Below are 25,890 nucleotides of genomic sequence, written 5' to 3'. Positions count from 1 at the left end.
AACATTATGATAACTTTGTGGCATTGCCTTTAGTCAACTCCAGTTGCTGCAAATTACTTTCCAAATGGCATTTAAACAGTTTTATATGTAAATGACCTTGGTTATGATTGGTTAACTAGCTGTTGCCCATCATGAGTTGCTGAATACTGAATAGATATTGATATGGTTGTGATGTCATGAAGCCATTTTTGCAGCAGGTCAATGAGTTTTGAATTATTAACATCATTATTAACTATGAGCAAGGCAAATTGAGTTTTGTATTATACGACCACTTTATTATGTCTCCCTTGGCAGGTCTGTCTGAGAGATGACTTTCATTTGTGGGTATAGAGCGGTGTCCTGAGCAAACGTCACAGTGTGTCTCTTTGGTTGTGTCTTATCTGCAGAGCTCAGCTGGAGAGCGAGAAGAAGAGACGAGAGGCCATAGAGAGAGAGAAAGAGCAGATGGAGAGGGAGAAACAGGAGCTGATGATGCGACTCTACCAGTTTGAGGAGAAGACCAAAAAAGCAGAGAAAGGTAAGAAGCCAGGGTCCAGTGTGTTTGTTTTTAATTGGAGTAATATCATGTAAAATTATATTTTGTTTTGGTTAAAACATGTTCATGTCTAATGCAAGATAAGTATTTTCATGACTGCGTTCAATAAAACAGTCAACATGCAAGTTGTTTTGAATGCGGGGAATCATGTTTTTTTTTTTTTAAGAAAACTGTTTTTCTTAAAAAAACTAAAAATAACTGTTTAGTTTTATGAAACAACATATGGATTATAATAAAAACAAATCTGACAATTATTGCGATGATTGGTTTACTTTGTGACTCCATATGGAAAATTTGTGACTCATAATTGGAGACGTCAAGCCAGACACAGTCACTTTGGTCTTTTCAGTTTGTAACCTTTTAGCTTGTTATTATATAAAGGGGAGACATTATACTTTGATCATGATGAGTGTGTTCGAGCTGACAATGCCGTTGACTGGCAATCCAAACACGAGGTGGTGTCGAACTGCACCTGTTACTTTGTTTCTGCTGTTCGCATGTCATGTTTCTTTTGTGTTTGCCACAAAGCTTTTCTTTCTGATATCCAGTTTGAAACTAGATTATTTTAATAGTGTAGGCTATTAATTTTTCATTCCGAAAAGTTTGTGTTTTGGATTAAATAATGTTCCTAAATCATGTGGCCATACATGCTAAAACCATCAACCATCTCTGACTATACAAAGTCCAACAAAGCTTTCTGAATTATCTCAATTTATGTACTCTGTAGAAAAGGCAGAAGTGATGTCATTTTGTGACAAACATTCCATTTTGGGAATTTTTCTGTCATTATTTACTTCAATCCCCATATGTTTTTTTCTTATATGGAGCACAAAAGGAATTATATGTAGCAGAAAGTCTTAAGCTGCTCTGCAGACAATGAAAGTGAATGGTGACCACAGCTGTCAAGCAAGAATTCAGTGAATCATTACTTAAATTTCATTTTGCTATACAAAAAGTTATTCTACAGCTTTCAGATACAGAATATAGTGCATGAGTAATGAGTATTAATTTGATGGTGCTTGACAGCCCCTCATTCCCATTCACTTTCATTGTGTGGAAAAAGCAGCATGAACACTATCTGAACTTCTCCTTTGGTGTTCCACGGAATGAAGACCAAACAGTGAAACTAGGGGAAGTAAATGATGACAGATTTTTTTTGGGTGACCTATCCCTTCAAAGTAGACTAATTATAGGGACTGCAAAAGCATAATGTGGTCGCCACTATTTAGTGTTGAATTGACGACTATTCATTACAACACAGATGTGTAACCATGAGGGCATCACCACCTTCCACAGTAAAGCCCAGACCCATATTTAGGACGTATTGATGGTTGCACTTTAAATGAAATCTGGATGTGTGTTTTCAGACCTGCAGGAGCAGATGCAGAGGGCCGTGCAGCTGGAGCATGAACGGAGACTGGCCGATGAGGAGGCCGCCAGATTGGAGGCAGAGAGGCAGGCAGCCCTGCTCGCAAAGGAGGAACTGGCCCGTCAAGCCAAGGACCAGCTAAAGAGTCAAGAACAGCTGGTGAGAACTTAACGCTGATTCTCAGAAAAATTAAGAGTTGTTTATTTTCCATTAACAATCCTCCCCATTGATTTCTCTCAGGCCGCTGAGCTAGCAGAACATACTGCTCGTATTGCACTCCTGGAAGAAGCCAAAAGACGCAAGGAGGAGGAAGCCGTGACATGGCAGCACAGAGTAAGAGCATTAAGACATGAACCCATATGGAAATAATAAGATCAACTCAAGATCACTTTTTTCAACCTTTATGAGTTTGTATTACTGCAAAAAATATTCTGTGTGTCCATACTCTTGGTGCATTCTCAAGTTCTTCAGTAATTGGATTGGTAGACTGTCTGATCTTTGTGATGTTGGACTGTGTTCAAGGCAAAAGAGGCTCAGGATGACCTGGTGAAGACCCGCGAGGAGCTTCACATGGTGATGGCTGCGCCACCTCTCCCTCCACCACCCCCCGCCTATGAACCTGATGAGAATGAGTATGAAGATGGGGAGGAGAGCAACGGGAGCTACAGTGCAGACCTGCAGACAGGAGGATTCCATGACCACCGCAACGAAGAACAGCGACTCACTGAGGCCGAGAAGAATGAACGAGTTCAGAAACAGCTGTTGGTAAGTATAACATTGTAGGAACAATTGGTTGAACTTTACGAGGCTTTAAGATTGGAGCCCAGGGCAGGGTAGCCAATCCTGCTCCTTGAAGACTGAGTTCAGGTCTGACTCCAGCATGTTCCTAACAGGGTTAGGGTAACCTTTTTGCAGTTTTATTCTTCTAGGTTGATCCTAGTGTCTTCTTTAACTCTAGTCCAGGGGTGTCATAACCTGCTCCTGAAGGACCACTGTCCTGCAAATTTTAATAAGCTATTTCCTCCAAAAAGTGGTTTATTCAGCATGCGGAAGCCTCTCCTCCATTAACATCCATTAAAAAACAGCCTCTTGCCTCCTTCCCTGCGTACCACAGTGTTAGCATGCTAAGGTTGCAGGCTTGCCTTTAAGTGACTTTTATGCCTAGTAAGACATTGATCTGGTATGTTTAATTGGGGCTGGAGCTAATGTAAATAACATTAAACCAACAAAAGTATTTGAAGAGTAATAAAAGTGTAGTCCCGAATCTCCCGATCCTGCCGTCCTCCATCATTGTAGTTGTTGCGCACAGAAACAATGTTAAACTAAAAAACGCACAAGATTGTCACTGCAGGGTTTCCATTTTAGGGTTGTGAATACAAGAGCACAGTCTCTGTGTAGGTCCTCTTTAGGGCTCGACAAAAGGGGCTTTCGCACTGGGTACTTATAGGAGCTAGAACTTATAGCAACTAGCCACTAGGATGGTTCCCCGAAAACTGATGGTTCCCCGAAAACTAATGGTTCTCCTAGGAACGTTTTCCTGGTTGCATTTGCACCGCCAGCAGGAACTCTGAAGTGACGTAAGCCGCGCTCGTTGTTGTGACTTATTTTGACGGCGCTGAGAACGCCTGAGCTCACACTGCTCGCATTCTCTGTGTTCATTAGTTTAAGATCTGTCTAACAGTCCTGTCTAATACGTTATTAGATAGAATTGTTATACATAGAAAGTAACGTTAGACCGTAATGAAAAGTTATTAGCGTATGCCATGTGGTTCATGTGTCCAGTGAGCAGAAATACATAATCATGTTTGGCTTGGTCCCCTCAAAGTTAACCTTTACGCTGAGGAGAAAATCCATCTATCACTGGTTTCCATGTTTGTAGAGTTAGTTTCTGGAGTAAATATATAGGCTTACACAGCCTTTTTTTAAATGGCTGGTGTTTCGTGTGCGTTCGGCCAATCAGCGTACCCTAACGTCACTGGTAGTTCCTATAGTGCTGGGTTAGACCCGACTCTGAAGGAGGAGCTCAATTAGATCCTCCAAAAGGAGTTCTTAGAACTAAAAACTTTTGTGGGGACTCTGTTGGCTCCTACTTCAGAGCAGAGTCTAACCCGGCACAACCTGAACTACCAGTGACGTAAGTGCAGGCTGATTGGCCGAACACATGCCATACGAAACACCGGCACCAGCCGTATTCTTACTGCTCGAACTAACGGCATGAACATGGAAAGCCTCGATAGATGGACCGCCACTAAAGTCCTGGCAGTTCTCAACACAGTGTCCTCCATCCTTCAGTTGTTGACGTTGTTCAATAAATGACGTCGCTGTCGGCCGGCTTGCGTCACTTAAGAGTTCCTACTGACGTTGTGAATGCAACCAGGAAAATGGCCCAAAGGGAAAATTTTGTTCTGAGGGGACCGCCCTGGTGACTAGTGCCTATAACTGAGTGCCTATAAGTACCTAGTGTGAAAGCCCCTCACGAGTAGGAATAAATAACCCTGCTCTGAAACAACAGTATCTACCAGTCATTTACTTCTGATTTTAAGAGGAAGTTGGGGTAAGGTTTAGGCTTGGATAGACCTAGAGATATGCTTGGTTGATAGCAATGTCTAACACCAGGGATGTCTACAAACATGGCCTTAGGTTCATCAGGTTGTCTCATATGATTACCGTAGTACAGCCAACAGATCTTTGTTGGTCCTGGACATTCTTATCAACAAATCAGATTTTGGTAATAGGATTAGTCTTAGGTTCCAGGCTGGGGTTGGGGCTTGTCTTTTAAACCAATAATATCCTTTTGCCTTTAACTGTAGTTAACAGTTGGGGTAAGGAGTAGTCAATAAGATTTCTCCAAGTAGGTCATGGTCATGAAATAACATACTTTAACGGTCCTAAAACAACATTACTATCAAACAATCCAAACGATAACCTATTCCTAACCTAAATAAGAATGTTATCAACAATTGGTATATATGGGTTTAGGGCCTGACATTGTGTTTGGTCTTAACAACAACGTTAATCCAGAAACATGTCCTACTTGGTAGAATCACATTAAAAGGTTTGGATAGGTTTGTTTGACAGGAAGATTGATTCAGAACTGGTTGTATTTTTGAGTCATAGATCAAAAAAGCATCACAACATTTCTGACACCATCTTCTTTACAGGCTCTGACCTCAGAGTTATCCCAGGCTCGCGACGACACCAAGAAGACCCAGAACGACCTGCTGCACACAGAGAACGTGCGCGCCGGCCGAGACAAATACAAAACTCTCCGGCAGATCCGCCAGGGCAATACCAAACAGAGGATTGATGAGTTTGAGGCCTTATAAAATATCAGGACCAGGAAACTTTGGGAAGGAGGGGAAGGAAGGAGTCTCAAAGCCCTTGTCTGTTTTCTTTCTATCCCCTACGTCTGAGTGGTCAATGCAAGAGGCACATGCACACGCACATGCACACGGTAATGCAACAGATTTGATTAGGATGATACCAACGCAGGTTCAATGTGCACTAAACAAGAAATTATTTTAAAACCAAAAAACTGCACAATGTAAATGTAATGACAAAAATGTTTTTTTTTGTCATTACATTTATATACATAAACACAAACGTTTACCCCTTAATGGTGTACATCGGAATTCACAGCAACACTTTACAGTAAGGTTCTATACTGTAGCATTAGTTAATGAACAAACAATGAACATTTATTAACGTCTGTTCATTCTTGGTTTGATGACAAACAACTTGTAATATTAATGTATTTATATATGTAGCAATTCACATTTATTAATCTTGGTTAATTGCTAACTAATGTTAATAGTATAAAGCCTTATTTTAAAATGTTACCAATTTCACAAAATCGCACCACTGATTTTTTTCACAGAATGTGCTGAAATAAATCCTTTTGCCATAAACATGCGAAGCTAAATAATATGTAAACACACGTGCCAACAATGCATCCCCTTATGTTAATTATGTGTTATTAATTAAATAATCTGGCCAAATTCTAACTAGTTTGGGGTTGTAATAAGGGATTGTACTTTTTTTTTTTTTTTTTTTTTTTTTTTTCTTCTTGTTAATGATCCACTCAGCACAGGGCTTGGCAGTATGATAATAATTTTATGTATTGTCTTATATTAAAACTCTTTCATTCATGTTGAATATGGCTTTTGCCAGAATATTTGTTATAGTGTTTATTTATTCTTTCTTTGGGTTATTTAAGGTTTTGGGGTAGATGTACTTCTGCTTATTTACTAATGACAGATTCATTTCGTTGATTGATTCTGTACTGACCCAAATGATGATTGAATCCACATGCTTAAATCTTTAATACTAATTAGAAGAGGATTCATATACGATATGATATCTGATTTTATACACGCATACATATACATACATTTTATATATATGTATGTATGTGTAAATATGTATCAGAGGCATGTTAAATCATTAGAGTTTCTGCATTAGATACAAACTGATTTTTGTTATGGTTTTCAATTGAATTAGTTACTGAATGTTTATTGCCATGACATTGGGTTGGAGGAAGATTTGTTTTTAGAAACTTTAATAACCTTTTGTATTCTCAGCTTACTGTAAGTTAGTTTTGGACAGTTTTCACTGACTTACTAGCAGCTCTTTATATTTGAATGAAAACTTAAAAATAGCACAAATCAGGTAGTGTTAAAGACACCTTTATTCTGCTGGAGGATTCACACTAGAACAGAGTTTTAGACATTCAGCATTTTGGGTGATACACCAATGGGCAAATATGACGATTTAGTAAATTGTTTCTATGATGCCTGTAACCATGCAGTGCCACTTTCATAAAAATAGGAAAGTATTATTTTTTGTCGCATCTTTTTTTCTTCTTGCTACTTGGTAAGTTATTAGGGCTTAAATGTATTTGTTTCCTCCAAATGATGCTTATTATTGCTAACTTAGTCACTGTTAATTCTTTGAGTTTCCATTATCAAAATCAGCTGGTTTAATCACTCGCAGCTATTTGAACGCTTGTGTTTTAAATATTATTGATGACATATACAAATAAGCTTTTCACACTACCAACACTGCAGGGCTTAAAGGGATCGTTCACTCACAAATGAAAATGCTGTCATTTATTCACCCTCAAGTTGTTCCAAACCTGTATCTTTTGCGTTCCCATCAACCCAACCTGGATTATGTCACTGAATCGTGGTAACAATGGTATACAAGTTACTAACTCATTGTAAGAACTAGTTGACCCCTGGTTAACAATATGACGTGTGAAAAGCCTATATGTGTAAAACAGAAAAGAGTTGTTATTGTATAAAGCAGTAGTAATATAAGTATCATTGAGCTTCACAACAACTGGATTTATTTATTTCCCCCCAAAAGGTGTTTATTATATTAGAAATAAAGATTTATGAGCAACAAATCTGGGTGTCTTATTTAAGAAGTTCAGTGTATAATCCCGTACCGTACACCATCTTTGTAGATATAGTCAGTTTATTAATTTATGAAATAATTTATACATTTTTTACATTAAATAAAACATCAAAACTGTTCATGTCTGATGAAATAGGATGCAAGAAATGGGAATGAGAGTCTGTTCACAGGATTCTGTGGCCTCTTGTGAGCACAACTGCCACTTGCCAGGATCCGTGGGTCGATGGAAAGGATCCACGTTCTTCAGTTATGACCTCATGTTTGTGCTGACAGTTGCATGAAGTGGAAGAACGAAGTCATGCCACTCTCCTGGCATCTGCTGGAGGCGTTGCCATGAGGATTCTGCTGAAACAAGCAGACAGAGTGACATACAAGCCCATCTTGTGTGTGTGTGTGTGTGTGTGCAGACAGAGTATGTATTTTTAGAGAAGTCTACTGGTGCTCATTTATAGATACAAACTCAAATGCTGACATCAAACATAAGATGATATAACTGGAATCTTGAGATCATGTGAACGTGCACTATCATATCAAATATATTTGTTTTTGTAAGATTAAAATTACTGGAAAAACTGAAATATTACAATTTGAAATAGCTGTTTTCTGTGTGTGCGACGTGTGACTCACCGCCGGCCAGCCGTGCTGATCTCAGTAAGCGGTCGGCGAGGCTGAAGGTGTGTTTCTCCCACAGGTTGATCTGCAGGTTGGCCTGCTGGAGCTCCTGAAGTGAGACTCTGTTGAAGCTCATCTGGAGAGACTCAGTCTTCTTCAGTGCAGTTCTCTGCACCAGCTCTCTCTCTCCGGGAAGATGAAGAATCCTGGGGAGAACACACACAATTGTGACTAATTATATGAGTCCATATGACTAATATATCCTTGTGGAGAGGAGACAACAGATATCCATACAGTACCAATCAAAATTTGTGTTTTTTTTTTTTTTTTTTTTTACATGAATTCATACTTTCATTCCAGAAGGACGCATTAAACCAATCAAAAGTGGCTGAAAACATTATTTTTATAAAAAAAGAAAAGAAAAAAAAAGTGTTCAAACTTAGCTGAAAATGATGCTGAATAAAAAGAATCCTGTTTACATGTACCTTAGCAAAGTTAATGATTTGGTTAGCATGCTAATCAATGTCCAGGAATCTGAGACAGGATACTAACTGAATGTCTTTCTAATGATTATTAAAGGTGGAAATCTTTCAGAATTTGCAGTGAAATTTAATATTTTATGTTTATTTGTGCCAACTTTACACATTGTTCTATACTGTCGACTCACCCCTCGATGTAAGCTGTTTTTGAGACGGAGAGCTTCCTCACATCAGTGATGACAACTTTGAGCTGTCCTGCAGATCCCATCAAAATGTCTGTATAGATAGATTAATTGCAAGAGTTTTCATTCTGAAATAGGCCAACTATATATTTGATAAGAGTATTTATAATGAGCATTGGAAGATAAATGACATGAAAAGCCCATAAAACCCTGCTGAAGCAAACAGCTAAAACCAGCCTAGGCTAAGCTGGTCTTCCTGCCGGGTCAAGCTGGTGTTCGACTGGTGTCCCAGCTTGACCAGCTAAGACCAGCCGGATCAGCTAAAAAAGAAGCTGGTTTTAGCTGTTTGTTTTTGTTTGTTGGTTTGTTTTCAGCAGGAAAGTAATCCACACACAGTCTGTTCTGGCAGACAATCCCACGTGTGTGTGTGTGACAGAGTCTCGTACCGTCAGTGTGTGTCAGGAACTGTAGTTGTGTTTTGAGCAGCAGCAGATCTGAAGTGAACAGCTCCACATCGCCACCTAGTGAATGTCTCTGCTGTGAAAGAATAGATCAGATCATTCAACCTCAGAACATGAGCAGACATTTGCATGATCATGTTGATTTGTTCTTTACATTTCCTGCTAATCTATTTTACTTCCTTTTACTTGTTTTTGAGGGCTTTAACATTTGCATAGACATTGCTCATTACATTAATTTGCTCCCATGCATGGTTTCAATTGGGTCAGTTATTCAAGCATCTGCAATATGTACTGCTCCTGATCTACTCTCCTGTTACTTGAATGGTTAATAAACATGAATATTTATTAACTTATTGTTTAATTTCATTTAATTTAATGATTTTTCTCTCCCCATTACATTTTTTAATCATCATAAATTAGGTATAATTGAAATACTTAAACTCTCAAAATTGGTTAGGCATATGGATTTAATTTTATAGCGATTTTTGAGTCCAAATTATTTAGTAAAATGTATATTTTGTATGAAATAAAAATGTTTAGTTTAGTACATTTGCTTCACAGCAAAATTAAACTTCTATAACATTTTTACACTTTTTTTATTTAATACAGTGCTTTCACTTATATAATCTGATGAGTAATTTAATTTCATTTAATTTCAAAACAGAGCCTATTAGCTTTACCTAACTTTTTACCTTACTTTAACTCATCAAAATAATTTCAGCAATTTCCACTTTTGTTTATAAGCTATAACTTTTTTTTTCAGCTTAATATAATTTAAGTATAAATAACTTGTAAAGTTGGTTGCCAAGATGATTTGACTTAGAATTTAAGACAGCAACTGTACTTTATATATATGTTTACTCTCTCTCTCTCTCTCTCTCTCTCTCTCTCTCTCTCTCTCTCTCTATATATATATATATATATATATATATATATATATATATATATTATTTGATAAAGCTGTAATGAGATCAGATGAGTTTGACTGATCTTTTTGACTGATATATACTCTCTCTCTCTCTCTCTCTCTCTCTCTCTCTCTATAGATATAGATATAGATATAGGCTATATAGATATAGATATAGATATAGATATAGGCTATATATATAGGCTATATATATATATATATATATATATATATATATATATATGTATATGTGTGTAAGCAAATTATTTGATAAAGCTGTAATGAGATCAGATGAGTTTGACTGATCTTACCTTTGGGCCGAGTGAGTTCCAGACCGAGCGCTGAGTGTGTGTGTTCTCCAGACTGAAGTCTGCCAGACGGAGGAGAGTCTCACCTAGAAAGAGCTTGCGCTTAAGTCCTCTGGAGTGCCAGACTGAGACCTGAACCACACTGCTGACCAGCTGCTCACGCTCAAGTGCACACTGCAAACACAACACCTGCATGAGGACCACTGTACTCAAGTGCACACTGCAAACACAACACCTGCATGAGGACCACTGTACTCAAGTGCACACTGCAAACACAACACCTGCATGAGGACCACAGACTGCGCTCACTATCTCCACTCAAAACCTCAATCCATAACCAGGCAGGCCACTTTAAAAATATGCAATGTATTTGTATTTATGTTCAAATAATAACAATACTTAATTAAAATTAAAATTAATATACGTTAAATGTCACAATCAAATAGTGAATAATTTTTAACTGCAGCTTTACAAATTTTAATTTACCAATGCAACAACCAATGAGAACAATGAACTGCAATACTGTCCGTTTGACACAAGATGGCTGACCACAAATCATTCAGGGCAAAAGCTTTTTAATAACTTTGATTGGTTGTGAACTTTAACCAAAAATATTTTGCCCACTCAGTATCTGTTTGTAAACTTGACTTCACTAAAAACGTTTTTTTTTTTTTTACTCCAACCAATAATGTTTGTTTATCTCACCCCTTGCAGGGTCATTATAGTTAACTAAAAATAAAACAAAAACATTTTTGATTCCTGAAATAAAATAAACATTAACTGAAATAAAATAAATAACAATATATAAACTTAACATACTTTTTTTAAGTAGTTGGCAAAATGTCTCATTTTCAGTTAGTTTAATTTGATGTAGCCTACTAAAACAATCCTAAAACTGAAATACAGAATTATAAAATAAAATAAAAACTACATAGGCATATTTAAAAAAGAATACAAAAAAAATACAAAAATACAGAACTAAATTTCAAAACTTTAACTAAAATTACAATAAAGAAGTATAAAAAATAGAAACCAATTCAAAGTAATGCTAAAACTATTTAGTATCTCGATGATACTAATATAACACTTTCATTGTTGATTTTGTTTTTTTGTTTTTAAACAAAGTTCACTAGTAACTTCTGCTTGTAAATACTCACTGTAAACGTTTCATTGTAAACCGGGTTATTTCCCCTCTTGACTGCTGTTTTCATCTTATTATTGTGACATTTCTTCGGAAGCAAACGCACCTTTACATACCTGTTTGTTCAGAAAGAAACGACATTTCTTGTCAGACCAACTGTATATGAGCAAAATATGTTACAGCAACGATGTTCTCCTAACATTATGCAAACATTTATTGTAATCAACAGCAAACCCACACTCTATCAAAACAACTTACGGATGACATTTCTTCCTCGTATCTCCAAACATCAGATTTTTGCAGGCTTTGATAGTTATCTCCAAACAGGACATCCTGTTGTTGTACCCAAAGGCAACCTCTATTTCTCCAGTCACGCTGTTTTCAAAGAACCCACAATCCATTCCTGTGCTGCTGTTGCTGTCCTGTACAAAACACGTCTTGGAATGAATTCATATTTCATTCAAATTCCCTTTTTTATATATATACTAAAAATAAAACAAATATATAAATAAATAAATAAATATATATATATATATATATATAAACAAATATTATACAAATATATTGTAGATATATATATATATATATAAACAAATATATATTATACAAATATATTGTGTATATATATATATATATATATATATATAAAAATAAATAAATAACATTTTCAACATAAGCCTGTAATCTATTAAACGCTGATGCCATAAAAGGCTATCTTGCAGACTTTTGCAAACTACAGGGGATTTTTTTTTTTTTTTTACCGAAAGTTTTGCACTTGTTATCAGATTAAACAGAAAACCGTATGTGAATACACACCCTGTGCTCATCGCTGTATGCGGATGTATATGAAACATCGTCATCTGTAAGGTAAACTGTGCTTGATGATGCGTACTGCTCCGAGGAATTGGTGTTCTGGGAAAGATCGGGAAGACTGGGAGCTTTGCACAGCTGTGAGGGAACAATATCAGTTAGGACACGTCACACTAATGCCAAACATCTAGTCAGGGTCATTAGATGTCAAATGAATCAAAAGAACATTTGAAAACCTCTGAACATTTGAATGAAGTCTCTTCTGCTCACCAAGGCTGCATTTGATCAAAATACAGTAAAACAGTAATATTGTGAAATATCATTACAATTTAAAATAACTGTTTTCTATTTTAATATATTTTCAAATGTAATTTACTCCTGTGATCAAAGCTGAATTTTCAGCATCATTATTCCAGTCTTCAGTGTCACATGATCCTTCAGAAATCATACTAATATTTTTGATTTGCTGCTCAAAAAACATTTATTAGGCTATTATTACCCGTGCTGAAAACAGTTGTGCTGCTTAATATTATTATGGAATTATAATATTTTAAATAGAAACGTGATAAACTAAATAACTAAGCTAGGTACAAAAAAAAATAAAAATAAAAAAATTATAATTTATTTAGTGACAGTAAAAACATCCTGAAACCCTCCTAATTCCGCATTCAGGTCCGTTTTGACCAAGAAGAGGTAACAGTATATATATATATATTTTTTTTTTTTTGAAAAAATGTGAGAGATATAACCATTGAAACTTAATTGTTACACCTTTTGTATTCGGTCCGTTTTGACCTGAAAGTGAATTGTGTTTACACATGAAGCTATGCTGATTTTCTTCTTTTTTCACCCGTTACATCTGTTAGTTATATTTATCTCAAAATCTTCACACACATTCCCACTGCAGGATTGCATTTAGTTTAGAAACATGCTTGTGCATACACACATACAATAATTTAAAATTAAAATTACATTTAATTAATGTCTACTATCATTCAAAAGTTTGGGACTACTTTAAACTAATTCTGTTCTTTCACTCTTTCTATTCATCAAAGAATTCTAGGAAAGTTTCTACAAAAATATTAAGAAGATAAATATTTCTGTACATTGAAAACAGTAAGAACTATTATTAGCAATTGAGCACCAAATGATTTCTGAAGGATCATGTGACACTGAAGACAGGAGTAATGATGCTGAAAATACAGCTTTGATCACAGGAGTAAATTACATTGTAGAATAGCCTACTTAACACATTTTAATCAAATAAATGCAGCCTTGATAAGTGACTTCTTTCAAAAGTTCAAAGGTTTCGTTCAATTTATTTTACAACTAAGAATGACTGCACAGTTCTGCCCTAGTTAAACCTGATTGGCAGGAAATCTATGGTATTTATCAAGAACTTTATAGAAACAAGTTGCTTAGTAGAACTTAATTTAGATCTTCATTCAGAGGCCAGAGGAGAACTGACTCATTACTGTTTAACATCAATTCAATTCAATTCAATTCAATAAAACATTTTAAAAAAAAAACAGTTCATGAAAACGTCCATCTCTTACATTGAAGGCTCTGTCGAGGGCGCCCTCTGAAAGACTCTTGCGTCTCGAGTTAATGCGCCCGTAATCCACAGTCAGCTGACCGGCTTCCACACTCAAATCATTCTGAGACTTGGAGAGCTCTAGCATCAGGAAAAGACAACAACATCTGGATCAGGCAGTTGTAGACACTTTTGGGGCTCTCTGAGTTATTACAATGTTATTACATGTTATTACATTGAACAATTACCATGAAAAGGTTCTAGTTTTGTTCTCTTACTTTTTATGTGAGCACTGACAGACATCATAAGGTTCTCCATAGATTTAGTAAATGGCTTTGATATTTTGGGATCCTATATGGCAAATGCACACAAAAAAATTATAAGGTGATGAAGAAACATAAAGAAAAAAAATAATAATACATATTATTCTTTTCACCTCTGATCTGTTAAATGATGGGACTACTTTAAAGGGAGGAGGAGTTGGAGGCACGACTGCAATGAAGCTAAAACCAAATAACAAAATTAATAACACATTAAAATGATTGATTAAAAACGGATTAAAGAATTGTCGTGAAGTAAAGGAGGTTATTATAATGTTCTCCAACCTGAGCCGTTGATAAGACTGTAATAGTTTGTCTCCGGTGGTCTCATGACTGTTTTCTAGAAACACAAAAAGACAGCATTCATGTATTAATATTGACATTTGATTGGGATGGTACTAAGTTTATTTCAACACAAATCATAGTACATATGTATTGTGAACGTAGATTGCTTATATTTATAGTACATGAGGAATTCCCACGTTTACCTGCTGTACATGTCTTGAAATATTAAGTTAATATTTAAATAATTTAACAAAACATTTATATGTTCACAGTTCTCTGATGCTGGTTAATAAAATATATGATCTTTTTTAATAGCCTAATTGATTTATTTTAATAGTTTTTATTTTAAAATTATTTATTTAAATTGTAAATTATTATGATGTGATTCATTATTAGCTTTTCATCAACTGACAAACCCCTGCAGTTTCCTCAAAAACTTCACAAACCCCAGTATTATGTGTAAAAACAAGTCATGTGACATTACAGTGAGCCGTGAAAAAGTGTTCAGTGCTGATATATTTCATTGTACATTTTTTTCAACACAATTATCATCAGTAATTGTTTCTCTTGGCTAATTAAAGCAGACAAACCTTTGACATCCGTAAATTTCTTTGCTTGCTGCTCCACAAACCATTCACCAGATTTGATCTTAAATTCCCTGAAAAAAAAAAAAAAAAAAAGATTTATAAAAAAAAAACCTCTCCAATGAGATACAAATTTCATTTGTCCTTATGTCATCTATCTAAGGCTTTAGTAACACTTCACAATAAGGTTTCATTTGGTAATATTAGTTAACTACATTAGTTAATGTGAACTAACAATGACCAATACTTTCACAGCATTTATTAATCTTGGCTGATGTTAATCTCAGAATTGACCAAACACATAAAACTGTTAACATCAGTTAATATACTGTGAACTAACATGAACATTTTATTAAAGGAATAGTTCACTTAAAAACTCTTCACTCAAGTTGTTTCAAACCTGTATGAGTTTCTTTCTTCTGTTGAACACAAAGGAAGATATTTTGAAGAATGTCGGTAACCAGACAGTTGACTTCAATAGTAAGTCAATAGGGTCCATCAACTGTTTGGTTTCCGACAGAAGAAAGAAATTAATACAGATTTGAAACAACTTGAGAGTGAGTAAATGATGACAGAATTTACATTTTTAAGTGAACTATTCCTTTAACTAACATTAACAAAGTTTGATAAATGCTGTAAAAAAAAAAATGTGGGGGTTGCATTAACTAATGTTAACAATTGACCTTACTGTAAAGTGTTACTAAAGCTTTGAATATGGTTTAATAATTAATGTCATTTCTGACACATATTCAGAGCCAGTGCCAGCAGAGGGGCGTCAGAAGTAAGGAAAATGGTCAATAACGTAACGTATATCCTCAGCTAGAAACACTTATGTGGCCCATTCAAGTATTTGTCGGAATATATATATATATATATATATATATATATATATATATATATATATATATATCATCATACCTTTAGCCTACTCTGTAGAGCTAGTAGTTCAGGAAGTTCATTGGCTAATGTGTCAAATGTGTCAAATGTGACTGGAAACACTGTCCTTGACTTAAATGTTGAAGTAGCCTAATATTAAAGCTAGAAAGCCTATGCACTTGGCAAATGTGATTTTTTAAGTCCCCTCCCTTAAATCCCCATTATAGGTAGGTTTAGGATTAGATGTGGGGTGCCGTTAGGCAATCAGGTAGCGGCTTTAACAACGGGAGTGATACCGTAATTTGGCAGGGAGATTCAAATTAGATTCAAATTAGATTCGAAGGTGTTATATGAAGCCATGAGTGATGTTTTGTTTTTACCTGAAGGCATGACACATTGTGCACTTCCACTCTCTTGCGGACCGGACGACCCGACAGCGGTTACAGATGCGGTGACTGCATCCACAGCACACCGAACCACAGTCCCAGAACTTCCCTAGAGGTCGCTGACATCTCGCACACGATCTCTGACCATATGGACGAGTAATGGTCTTGGCACCCTGGCGATAGACACCTTGAAGTTCTACCTTTAGCCTCCTAAAAAAAAAGTAGTTTGAAATTTAATTTTTTCATAGTACAATGCATTTTTAAATAAATACAAGAACGTTCTAGGAACCCAGACAGCAACATAGTGTCGGCCCAGATACGGCCCACACGCGTGGAATCCACGTGTACCAGATGTGGCCCGGACCTGGGCCGACACTATGTTGCCATCTGGGAACATAGGGAACAATTAGGACGTTCAGCAGAACCATTTTCGGACCTGATTCTGTCTGCTTCAATGGTTCGAAGTGCTTTGTCTCTCTGAAGAACCTCCAGGACTCGTTCTCTCTCCAGAGCCTGGAACAATCCGAGATCCATAGGGCAGAGTTGATAGTGTCGGTTTTCCCAGTTTTCCTCTTGGAGTTTCATTTCAGTCCACAGGTCAGTTCAGATCAGTTCAGTTCAGTTCAGTTCAGTTCGGTTCAGAAGACGCCACTCTGCTTAGATTCTGAAAAACTGTTGACCAAAATGTGGTGGTGTTTTCATTTGGCTTTCCATCGATTAACGTGTTTAACAAAATAATAATGTGTTCAATTTAGTACAATTAATTTTATTTAAAACAAATGCTTAAAAAGGTATATTTTTGTGAGTTCACAGTCAGTGCAGCCCAAGCTGCTGCTAACCCATTCTCATGAGAAAACGTAACAATTTGACTAGTAGGCGACATACAGTGAAAATATAAAAAAACATTGTCTATTTCTAAACCTAACGCTCAGTGGGGCGTACCAATACAGGCAGCACAAAATAAATGTAAAAATAGTTTGACTGTGCGAAACACACCTTCGTAAAGACATTCTCCATATGATTCGCTATTTCCCTATAGCGGCTAATGAATCAGAAAGCTTGCTAATAACATAGTTCTGCATTGCAAAATAAGTTGGATAAGCGAGTTATGTTCAATGATATTAGTTTATTTCAGCAAACGGCAGGATTATATTGACTAAAGCCACTTTTTGTAATATTTATTCAAAATAACACTTTATTTCGATTGTCCACTTTAGACATTCAACTAACTATATAGCTTTGCCACAACATATTAACTAACTGTCATTAGAGTATTAGTAGACTGTCTGCTTAACAAACACTTTATTTTGATGGTCCGCCAACACACATTCTACTGACTGTAAGTAACTTTGAAATTACATGTCAACTTATTCTAATAACCCAAACACCTAACCTAACTGTCTACTACAGTATACTAACATCTGTCTACTACAGTCTACTACAGTATACTAACGTCTGTCTACTACAGTCTACTAACAGTCTACAGTCTATTAATAGTATACTACGATCTTTGTTTACTAATGTTTACTAATGTCTACTACAGTCTAGTAATGGTCTACTACAGTCTACTAACGGTCAAGTGCAATCTTCTAATGTCTACAGTCTACTAATGGTCTACTACAGTCTACTAATGTTTTGCTAACATTCCCATTAGGTTATAAAAACGTAATTTCTGAACGTTCTCAAAACGTTTTTCTTTATTAGCCTATGAGAACATTCTGGAAACATTCCATTTAATCATTTTGCAAACATTATGGGATGCTTAATATTATAATATTTATAAAAATGTTAGACGAACGCCCAACTAAAACTTTTCAGAAAAAAAAAACCCTTCTGTGAAGGATGTATAAATAATGTTTTTGTACTAATATTTTGAGAATATAATTAAAGAGCAGATAAACTTTGAATGAACATTCTATTAATGTTCCTGGAAGAATGTTTGTTTATAACTTTAAACTTTCCCTGTTAGCTGGATTGATTAAACATATTGCATTTTTTTCTAATTAATCATTATATCAATGAAATGGTAATATATTATCAGCCCTAGTTAAAAAACACACCAGATAACAAAACCAAAAGCCAAATCAAACAGCAAATTTTTGAAATGATGTCATTCTGACAATGTGTGGGACGACCCAGCAGTGATGAAACTGAGCCAATAGACCCTACACGGAATTCAGAGGAGTGTGGGAAGAGTCTGCTGTCATTTCCCACACTCTTCATGAGCTCATTTACGTGAAGTCACTTCGTTGTAGCCTACTCATATCTGGCGAACTGCGCTAGTCTTGCAATGGATGGGGTTATGCGGGAACCCACAACGTCTGGCCTCGGCGGCTCAACGTGAAGGGCTTTTGCTGCGAGAGCCACTTCCAGGAAAGGGTTTGTGTAACAAATGCCACAAGTATACATAGTTGTGAGAAGAGTGGACAACCTGGTTCACATAGATCGAATGTCCTTAAGTTTGGCATCCCTTTATTTGAATTGTCAAACACTAGACAAACAAAACTAAACTGATCCACAGTGAATTGTCCAATTGGTTCAACTGAGCTGCATGCATACCTTAAAATCACAGAGGGTTTTTTGTTGCAAATTAAGGACCCCCAAATATGATGACTGATTTTTGTTCTGACTGTCATTAGTTTACAATCAATTAACCTCACAGTTTTCTAAATAATCTTTAAGCAGAATGAAATATTAATGTTGTCAAATTTGGTCAAATCAACTTTTAACAAATTCCACATTTAAGTAATGTCTTTGGACACATTAACATTTGCAGCCCTAAAAATGCATTGTCTTCATGGCAAGCTCAAAGTAGTAAGACAGCAATATTATTTAGATCTTACAAAATTCAAATGTTTACTAACATCCATGTACTTCTCTAAAACACTTCATACCTTACTGCTAACATACGTTATAAACTTTACTCGACCTTTATTTTGCAGCTCTGATAAACTGCTTGTAATAATAATCGCTACATTGATGTGTCATGATAAAATATTGCATGCAAGCTTACCTTCCAGCTGGTGAGATGTGACAGTTCAAAGATCTGCAATCTCAACCCTATATAAAGACTCAACGCTGGTCGTCATTTTCCACTTCCTTCCTGTTCACACGATGATGACATGTCTGTGAAACTGAAATGAGCACGACAGTATCTTCATTTCAAGAGTGCTGTGCAAGGCCACAATTTGATTCTCATCTTTAAAGAGATAGTTTGAAGCTGAACATGCAATCAATTAAATAATAAAACCAGATTATTATTAACTTTGACCAACTAGCCTTTAAATACAAACATGAAGGTCTACAGGGGTCCTTCTCTGTGATATCATTTCCTGTTTTATGGTTTTCTTTTCACTTGACAGCAAAAAGTTTCCTGCTTGTTCATTAACTTCTAATTTTGATTGACGTTTGATTTTTGGTTTCAAATATTAAAGTCCCCTCTGGTAAAAATCTAATTTTAATGTTGTCTATATGTCTATGCAGTGTTTTTAATATGCTTTAAGACAAACCATGTGCAAATTCATAAGTCAACCCCATTGCTGAGTATTTTCTCTTTAAAACTGCAGTGAACTAGCCTGACTTCGTCATACTCAGATTCTAGTCAGAATGTGAGTCTGATACTGCTCCATTGAGCTTTGATTATGGGGCGTGTTTCAACCGAACCAGGAAGGAAAATGCTTCTGCACTCAATTGGATAGACCTACAACCAATCAGAGCAACGGAGTAAGTTTTCATTCATGTTTCCGATCGACAAATGCCTTGATCGCGGTTCTCTGTTCCTCTTTTAAAATGAATGTGCTGTATATCTTCTATAACAGACGCGATGGCGGAATCTATAATGTTTCATAAACAAAGTTCGGCAGGAGCACGTTCACATAATCAATCCAATCAACTTGTCATCAAACACCATGTCTACCCTATCAGCATGAGAGGAAACATATATTCACTCTGTCAACTCACCTAACATTCCTTGACAGTTTTCAGCATCCCTCCACTCACTCTTGGCCTGTTCTTCCACAGCCAGGAATACGAGGGGAGTACTTTGGGTTCGGGCCGAATACCGAGCCCGGAGCCTCTCCTCGGACAGCACGTCAAATATGCATTTATTCTATCTGACTTATTTGTAAGTGTGAACTCGTGAAATCTCAATTCTCCAGCGGCTGTCGTCTTTGTTGTTAACGAATTCAACCCAAGCGCTCGTTGGTGACGTAGATGATTACGTTGCTCATCTGTCCATCATCGTATAAAGCCCGCCCTGACAATTTGATTGGCATAATAACTCCTCAACGGATCGAGTCCAGACCGAACTTCCCGACCTAAAAATGTTGTGGGCGGGGCTAAATTCGGCTGGCATCCAGGCTAGCAGTGAACCAAAGACAGTCTCAAAAACATGTTTTTTGAAAATAATTCTGGGAGGTGCAATCTCAACTGGAGCTGAGCTGCTCTATGATCTGGGTCTGGATTCACAAAACATTTCTTAAGAACTTAAGAAATTTCTTAAGATAAATTCTAAAAAGGTTGTAAGAATGCTCTTAAGTGCAATTTGTCAGAAATTCTTAAGAACTTTTCTGAAGAACTTGCTATTTTTGTTCTTAACAAGAAACCAACAGGCTTTGCTATTAACTGATTGATGACGGTTTTTCTCAATGAAAACCAAGACAGGAACTGGGTTCCTCAAAGACAGTGTTTTGTGCTGACTACAGATAACAGTAATCATATACAATAAGCATGCACACTTTCCGTTGAGACTGGCTTGATGGGAGTCTGGCACTCTGTCGTGTTTTTATCTGTGTGTTCTGTTGAATTAATTTGCTCTCCATCTTTGTATGAACGCTTTCACATGTTGAATGCTTCTGAAAATTTAGTCATCATTGTAAAATAATAACTGACATCCCTATTTGACTCATTTTTTGTAGAATTCAGCAAAAAGTCACATCACGCATATTCATGGCCGATCATTGTTCACATTATCGATCATTGGTGTCACTTCAGTTTACTCGTGCTCATATTTGTAAAATATTAGAATAAATAATCCAATAAATTCATTAAACAAACCTTTGGGGATTGTTGGAGGTTATCCTATCTTTAAGAGATTATTTGTGATTATTTTTAAGAACATTAATTTCAGGAATTCAAAGGTTTTGTCTTTAGGACAATCTTAAGAAAAAAAGATAAGAACATTCTTAGGAAATGTTTTTGGGAATACAAAATATTCTTAACTTTACTCTTAAATTAGAAAACAAGAAGAATATAGCAGTCAAAAATAATTGTATTCTTTAGAATGTTTCATGATTCCGATCTCAGGATCTGGACTGATCATTGAGATTGGCAGTTCGAACTAGAAATACTATTAAGGGTAGGGGTTCGAATTTAGGGTTGGAGGTCGGGTGAGATTATGTGTAAAGATGAGGGTTAGGATTAGGTTTGGGTTGTTTTAGTGCCGTGACACACCAAGCCGATGGTTGGCTGTCCGTGCGCGTCTGTCACACTCGTGTTCCACATGTCAGCTCTAGTCAGACTCACGTCGATGGGAGTTCGCCCGATTCAGCATGTTGAATCAGCGTCAGGCCCGTCGGTGAGAGAGGTCACTCTGATTGGCTGTTCATTTAGTGAATGAGTCTAACACGAGAATAAAAGCCAACATGACGAAAGCGAGCATAGAAGTCACTGACTCTATGTAATATGGCACATGGTCTTAGAGCTCAAACATGAATTGCAGCTCAAACAGACCTAAGGGTCAGGAAGCAGACAGACTGGCTAAACCGACTGTCTGCTAGCCGTCTCACGTCACCAAGGTCAGATAAATCCCATCACATAGAGCCTCTTTCACCTAGATATCATCATATAGAGACTGTGTATGTTCCCCCGAATTAGGAAATACAAAAAAACTTCCAAACCCATAAGGTTAAAAATGTAATTGATGTTCAACAAATAAAAAACAGATATAATACAAATGAGCAAATGATAAAGCTTGGGCTGCTGAATATTCAATCCCTTACTTCAAAACCATTTATTGTTAATGATATGATTTCAGATAATAACCTAGATGTGCTGTGTCTGACAGAAACCTGGCTAAAACCAGACGATTACATTACTTTAAATGAGTCCACCCCGCAAGATTACTGTTATAAACATGAACCTCGTCTGAAAGGCAAAGCCCCTTTCACAAAATTAACGGAATGCATAGCTGATATAAAAAATTAGATGACTAGTAATTTCCTACTACTTAATTCTGAAAAAACAGAGATTCTAATTATTGGGCAAAAAACGTCCTCACGTAATAATCTAGAATACTGTCTAACACTTGATGGCTGCTCTGTCAAGTCTTCGTCGTCGGTTAGGAACCTGGGTGTGCTCTTTGATACCAATCTTTCATTTGAAAGTCACGCGTCTAATATCTGTAAAACCACATTTTTCCATCTTAAAAATATATCTAAATGACATCATATCCTCTCATTAACAAATGCGGAACAATTAGTTCATGCGTTCATGACATCAAGACTAGACTATTTTAAAGCTCTTATGGGTGGTTGCCCTGCACGCTTAATAAACAAAACTACAGCTGGTCCAAAATGCAGCTGCTAGAGTTCGTACTAGAACCAGGAAGTATGACCATATTAGCCGCCTTCTGTCAACACTGCATTGGCTTCCTATTAAACATTGTATACATTTTTAAATATTGCTGATTACTTACAAAGCACTAAATGGTTTAGCTCCACAGTATTTGAGCGAGCTCTTAACGCATTATAGTCCTTCACGTCTATTGCAATCTCAAAATTCCGGCCTGTTGATAATACATAGAATATCAAAATCGACTGCTGGTGGTAGATCCTTTTCCTATATAGCACCAAAACTTTGTAACAGTCTTCCTAACATTGTCCAGGAAGCAGACACACACTGTCATTTCAAATCTAGACTAAAAACACATCTCTTTGACCTAGCATACACATAACACATTATAGACTTCTATAATTCAATGTTAGGCTGCATAGATTAGGTCAGCCGGAACCGGGAACACTTCCCATAAATCCTGATGTACTTGTTACATCATAAGAAGAATGGCGTCTACGCTAATATTAGTCTGTTTATCCCAAGGTTTACCGCAGTCTGCCCAGGCCATATCCAGATCTGATGAAGGACCTGCGCCTGGACGCGACGACAACGCAGTCCTGAAGTGTCAACTAGTCTCTCCCCTGTGAAGGCCTCCTTCCCTTCCCTTTACCTCTGTACAGATAAAACGTTGTCAGGATAATTACGGTGCACGTGGCTACGCGGAAGCGATAAAAATTCTGTATTATAAATTTTAAAGGGGTCATATAATGCCATTTTTGTACAAGCTAATATGATTCTTTAGGGTCTAAATTAAAAGTTTGTAAAATACTTTAATTAAAAATTCTCATTAGTATTGTAAGAAAACACTAATTTTACCTGGTCAAAAACAGCTCTGTTTTCAGCACGCCATTTAAGTGCATGTGTTTTTAAATGATAGGCTAATGAGCTTTGCTCACCCCGCCCCTCTGTTCTGTGCGTATACCGTTTGAAATAATAACACAATAACCATAACGCGTTGTTCATTATAAACGTGGGATTATAAATTATATCGAGAACGTCCTACATAGAAAACATGCCATAATGTACCCTGAGTGTAAAAATAGCCGCATTCATCGTGAAGTGTGCTAGCGATTTGCAAAGATTAATATAAATATTAATATAAAGGTTAATAAAACGTTACACTAACTTCTTCTTCTGGAGGTGCAGCAGGAACACGAATAGTTGGTACCGATCCTTTTTTAGCAAAACCAGCTTTATACTGACCCTCGAGCAGTCTGGTGTGTGAAATGATTCGCGCAAACATGAAAGCATTGACGTTGATCGTGGGGAATATTCCCTTCGAAAACAAACTCAGCCACTGCGTCTTCAGCGGTTCATCAAAGGAACATCCAAAGGATTTAGGAACATCAAAATGACTGCTGTGTTCCTTATTACACCCAAGAACAGAACACCACAACTGCTCATAGACAGTGCTCCAGCGTATCAACAATGACGCGCGGACTATGATGACAGACAGCTCGCTCACAAGCGGGGGCGGGTCTGTGTTGAAACGCTGCTGTCAATCAACAATCGTGGGAGGGGCGTCCGACCGTGTGACGTCACTAGGTCGAACGGCTTGATTTGAGAGGGGGGAAACATATAAGGAGATAAAAAAACAAACACTGGATGGATTTTTATCATTTTATGATGGTTGTGTACAGGCACTGCCAACACACATTTCAGTACAATCAACTTGTAAAAGTGCATGTACCATTATATGACCCCTTTAAGGTAGTTTGTTGAGGGTTGGTTTGTAAAGAAGGACTACACGCCTGCGCACATATATTCAAACACGCATACCTATAGAATAAACACGTAATACGATCAGCGTTCTCACAGGATCGCGTTTTTAAAGTTTGCGCAGAGAGAACTTAAGAGTTTTCTGTTAGAACGGTGTCGTGTTAGCGGCCCCTAAGTTAATAACTAATGATCGTGACTAATGGAAGTGAATCAATCAAAACTAACTTTAGCTGGACAATAACTTTATTCTAGAGCTGCTGTAAAGCCTAAACAATCTCTGTTACTTTAATTTCCTCTTATCACTGTAAAGCTGCTTTGAAACAATCTATATTGTTAAAAGCGCTATATAAATTAAGGTGACTTGAATTGACTGTGAGGCATCCTCGGCTGCTTTTTTGATAAAGCGTTGCTAGGCTCTGCTCCCCCGGAGCTCATTCCTTTTTTTTCAATTCCGAGTTGTTTGAGCCTCCTTGGAGCTGCCCTGAGTATAAAACACAGCTAGGCAGCCTCTTGTCTTAGAGAGTCAGTAAATTGAGGCCTCCGTTCTCTGAGCCAGAATTGGGCAGTAGCACTGAGTTCTAGGCTCTTTTCCTGAGGCTCCTCTGGTGCATCTAGTTTGAATGAATGAATGAATGAATGAATGAATGAATGAATGAATGAATGAATGAATGAATGAATGAATGAATGAATGAATGAATGAATGAATGAATGAATGAATGAATGAATGAATGAATGAATGAATGAATGAATGAATGAATGAATGAATGAATGAATGAATGAGTCATTTATATAGAGCTTTCATATGTACAACTGTACACCCAAAGCGCTTTACAATCATATCAGGGAATCTCTCCTCAACCACCACCAGTGTGCAGCATCCACTTGGATGATGCGACGGCAGCCACAGTATAACGGCGCCAGTGCGCTCACCACACACCAGATGTAGGTGGAGAGGAGAGAGAGTGATAGAGCCAGTTCAGTGGATGGGGATTATTAGGAGGCCATGATTGGCAAGGGCCAATGGGTGGAATGTGGCCAGTTCCACCCCTACTCTTTACGAGAAGTGTCATGGGATTTTTAATGAACACAGAGAGTCAGGAATGAACACCTCGGTTTTACGCCTCATCCGAAGGACGGTGCTCTTTGACAATATAGTGTCCCTGTCACTAAACTGGGGCGTTAGGACCCACACAGACCACATGGTGAGCACCCCCTGCTGGCCTCACTAACACCTTTTCCAGCAGCAACCTGATTTTCTCAGGAGGTCTCCCATCCAGGTACTAACCAGGCTCAGCCCTGCTTACCTTCAGTGGGCAACCAGTCTTGGGCTACAGGGTGATATGGTTGCTGAG

At 37.0% G+C, this 25,890-nt stretch overlaps 2 protein-coding genes across 2 annotated transcripts in view; one reads left to right on the top strand and one right to left on the bottom strand.

Annotated features, from left to right (window-relative positions):
- Positions 1–7,374, top strand: part of ezrb (ezrin b) — a 32,185-nt gene extending 24,811 nt beyond the window's left edge. Inside the window, exons 10-14 of the mRNA XM_084432253.1 lie at positions 387–517; positions 1,903–2,063; positions 2,145–2,237; positions 2,427–2,669; positions 5,066–7,374. Of these exons, the coding sequence (XP_084288379.1) occupies positions 387–517; positions 1,903–2,063; positions 2,145–2,237; positions 2,427–2,669; positions 5,066–5,230 (793 nt within the window). The 3' untranslated portion in view covers positions 5,231–7,374. The remainder of the gene's footprint in view (positions 1–386; positions 518–1,902; positions 2,064–2,144; positions 2,238–2,426; positions 2,670–5,065) is intronic.
- Positions 5,435–19,301, bottom strand: sytl3 (synaptotagmin-like 3). Its single transcript, XM_084432252.1, has 16 exons — positions 19,221–19,301; positions 16,644–16,879; positions 16,202–16,417; positions 14,952–15,019; positions 14,362–14,416; positions 14,193–14,259; positions 14,035–14,107; positions 13,779–13,897; positions 12,229–12,360; positions 11,671–11,834; positions 11,429–11,528; positions 10,275–10,445; positions 9,042–9,132; positions 8,602–8,689; positions 7,950–8,140; positions 5,435–7,664 (listed from the first exon to the last, which is right to left on the bottom strand). Exons 2-16 carry the CDS (start codon positions 16,790–16,792, stop codon positions 7,570–7,572), a joined length of 1,779 nt encoding a protein of 592 aa, XP_084288378.1. The 5' UTR covers positions 16,793–16,879; positions 19,221–19,301; the 3' UTR covers positions 5,435–7,569.
- Between the last annotated feature and the right edge of the window lie 6,589 nt (positions 19,302–25,890).

The sequence above is a fragment of the Rutilus rutilus genome (genome assembly GCF_951802725.1).
Source record: "Rutilus rutilus genome assembly, chromosome: 15".
NCBI lineage: Eukaryota > Metazoa > Chordata > Actinopteri > Cypriniformes > Leuciscidae > Rutilus > Rutilus rutilus.
Note: the sequence above shows the minus strand (reverse complement) of the source record. Positions and strands in the feature narration are given on the sequence as shown.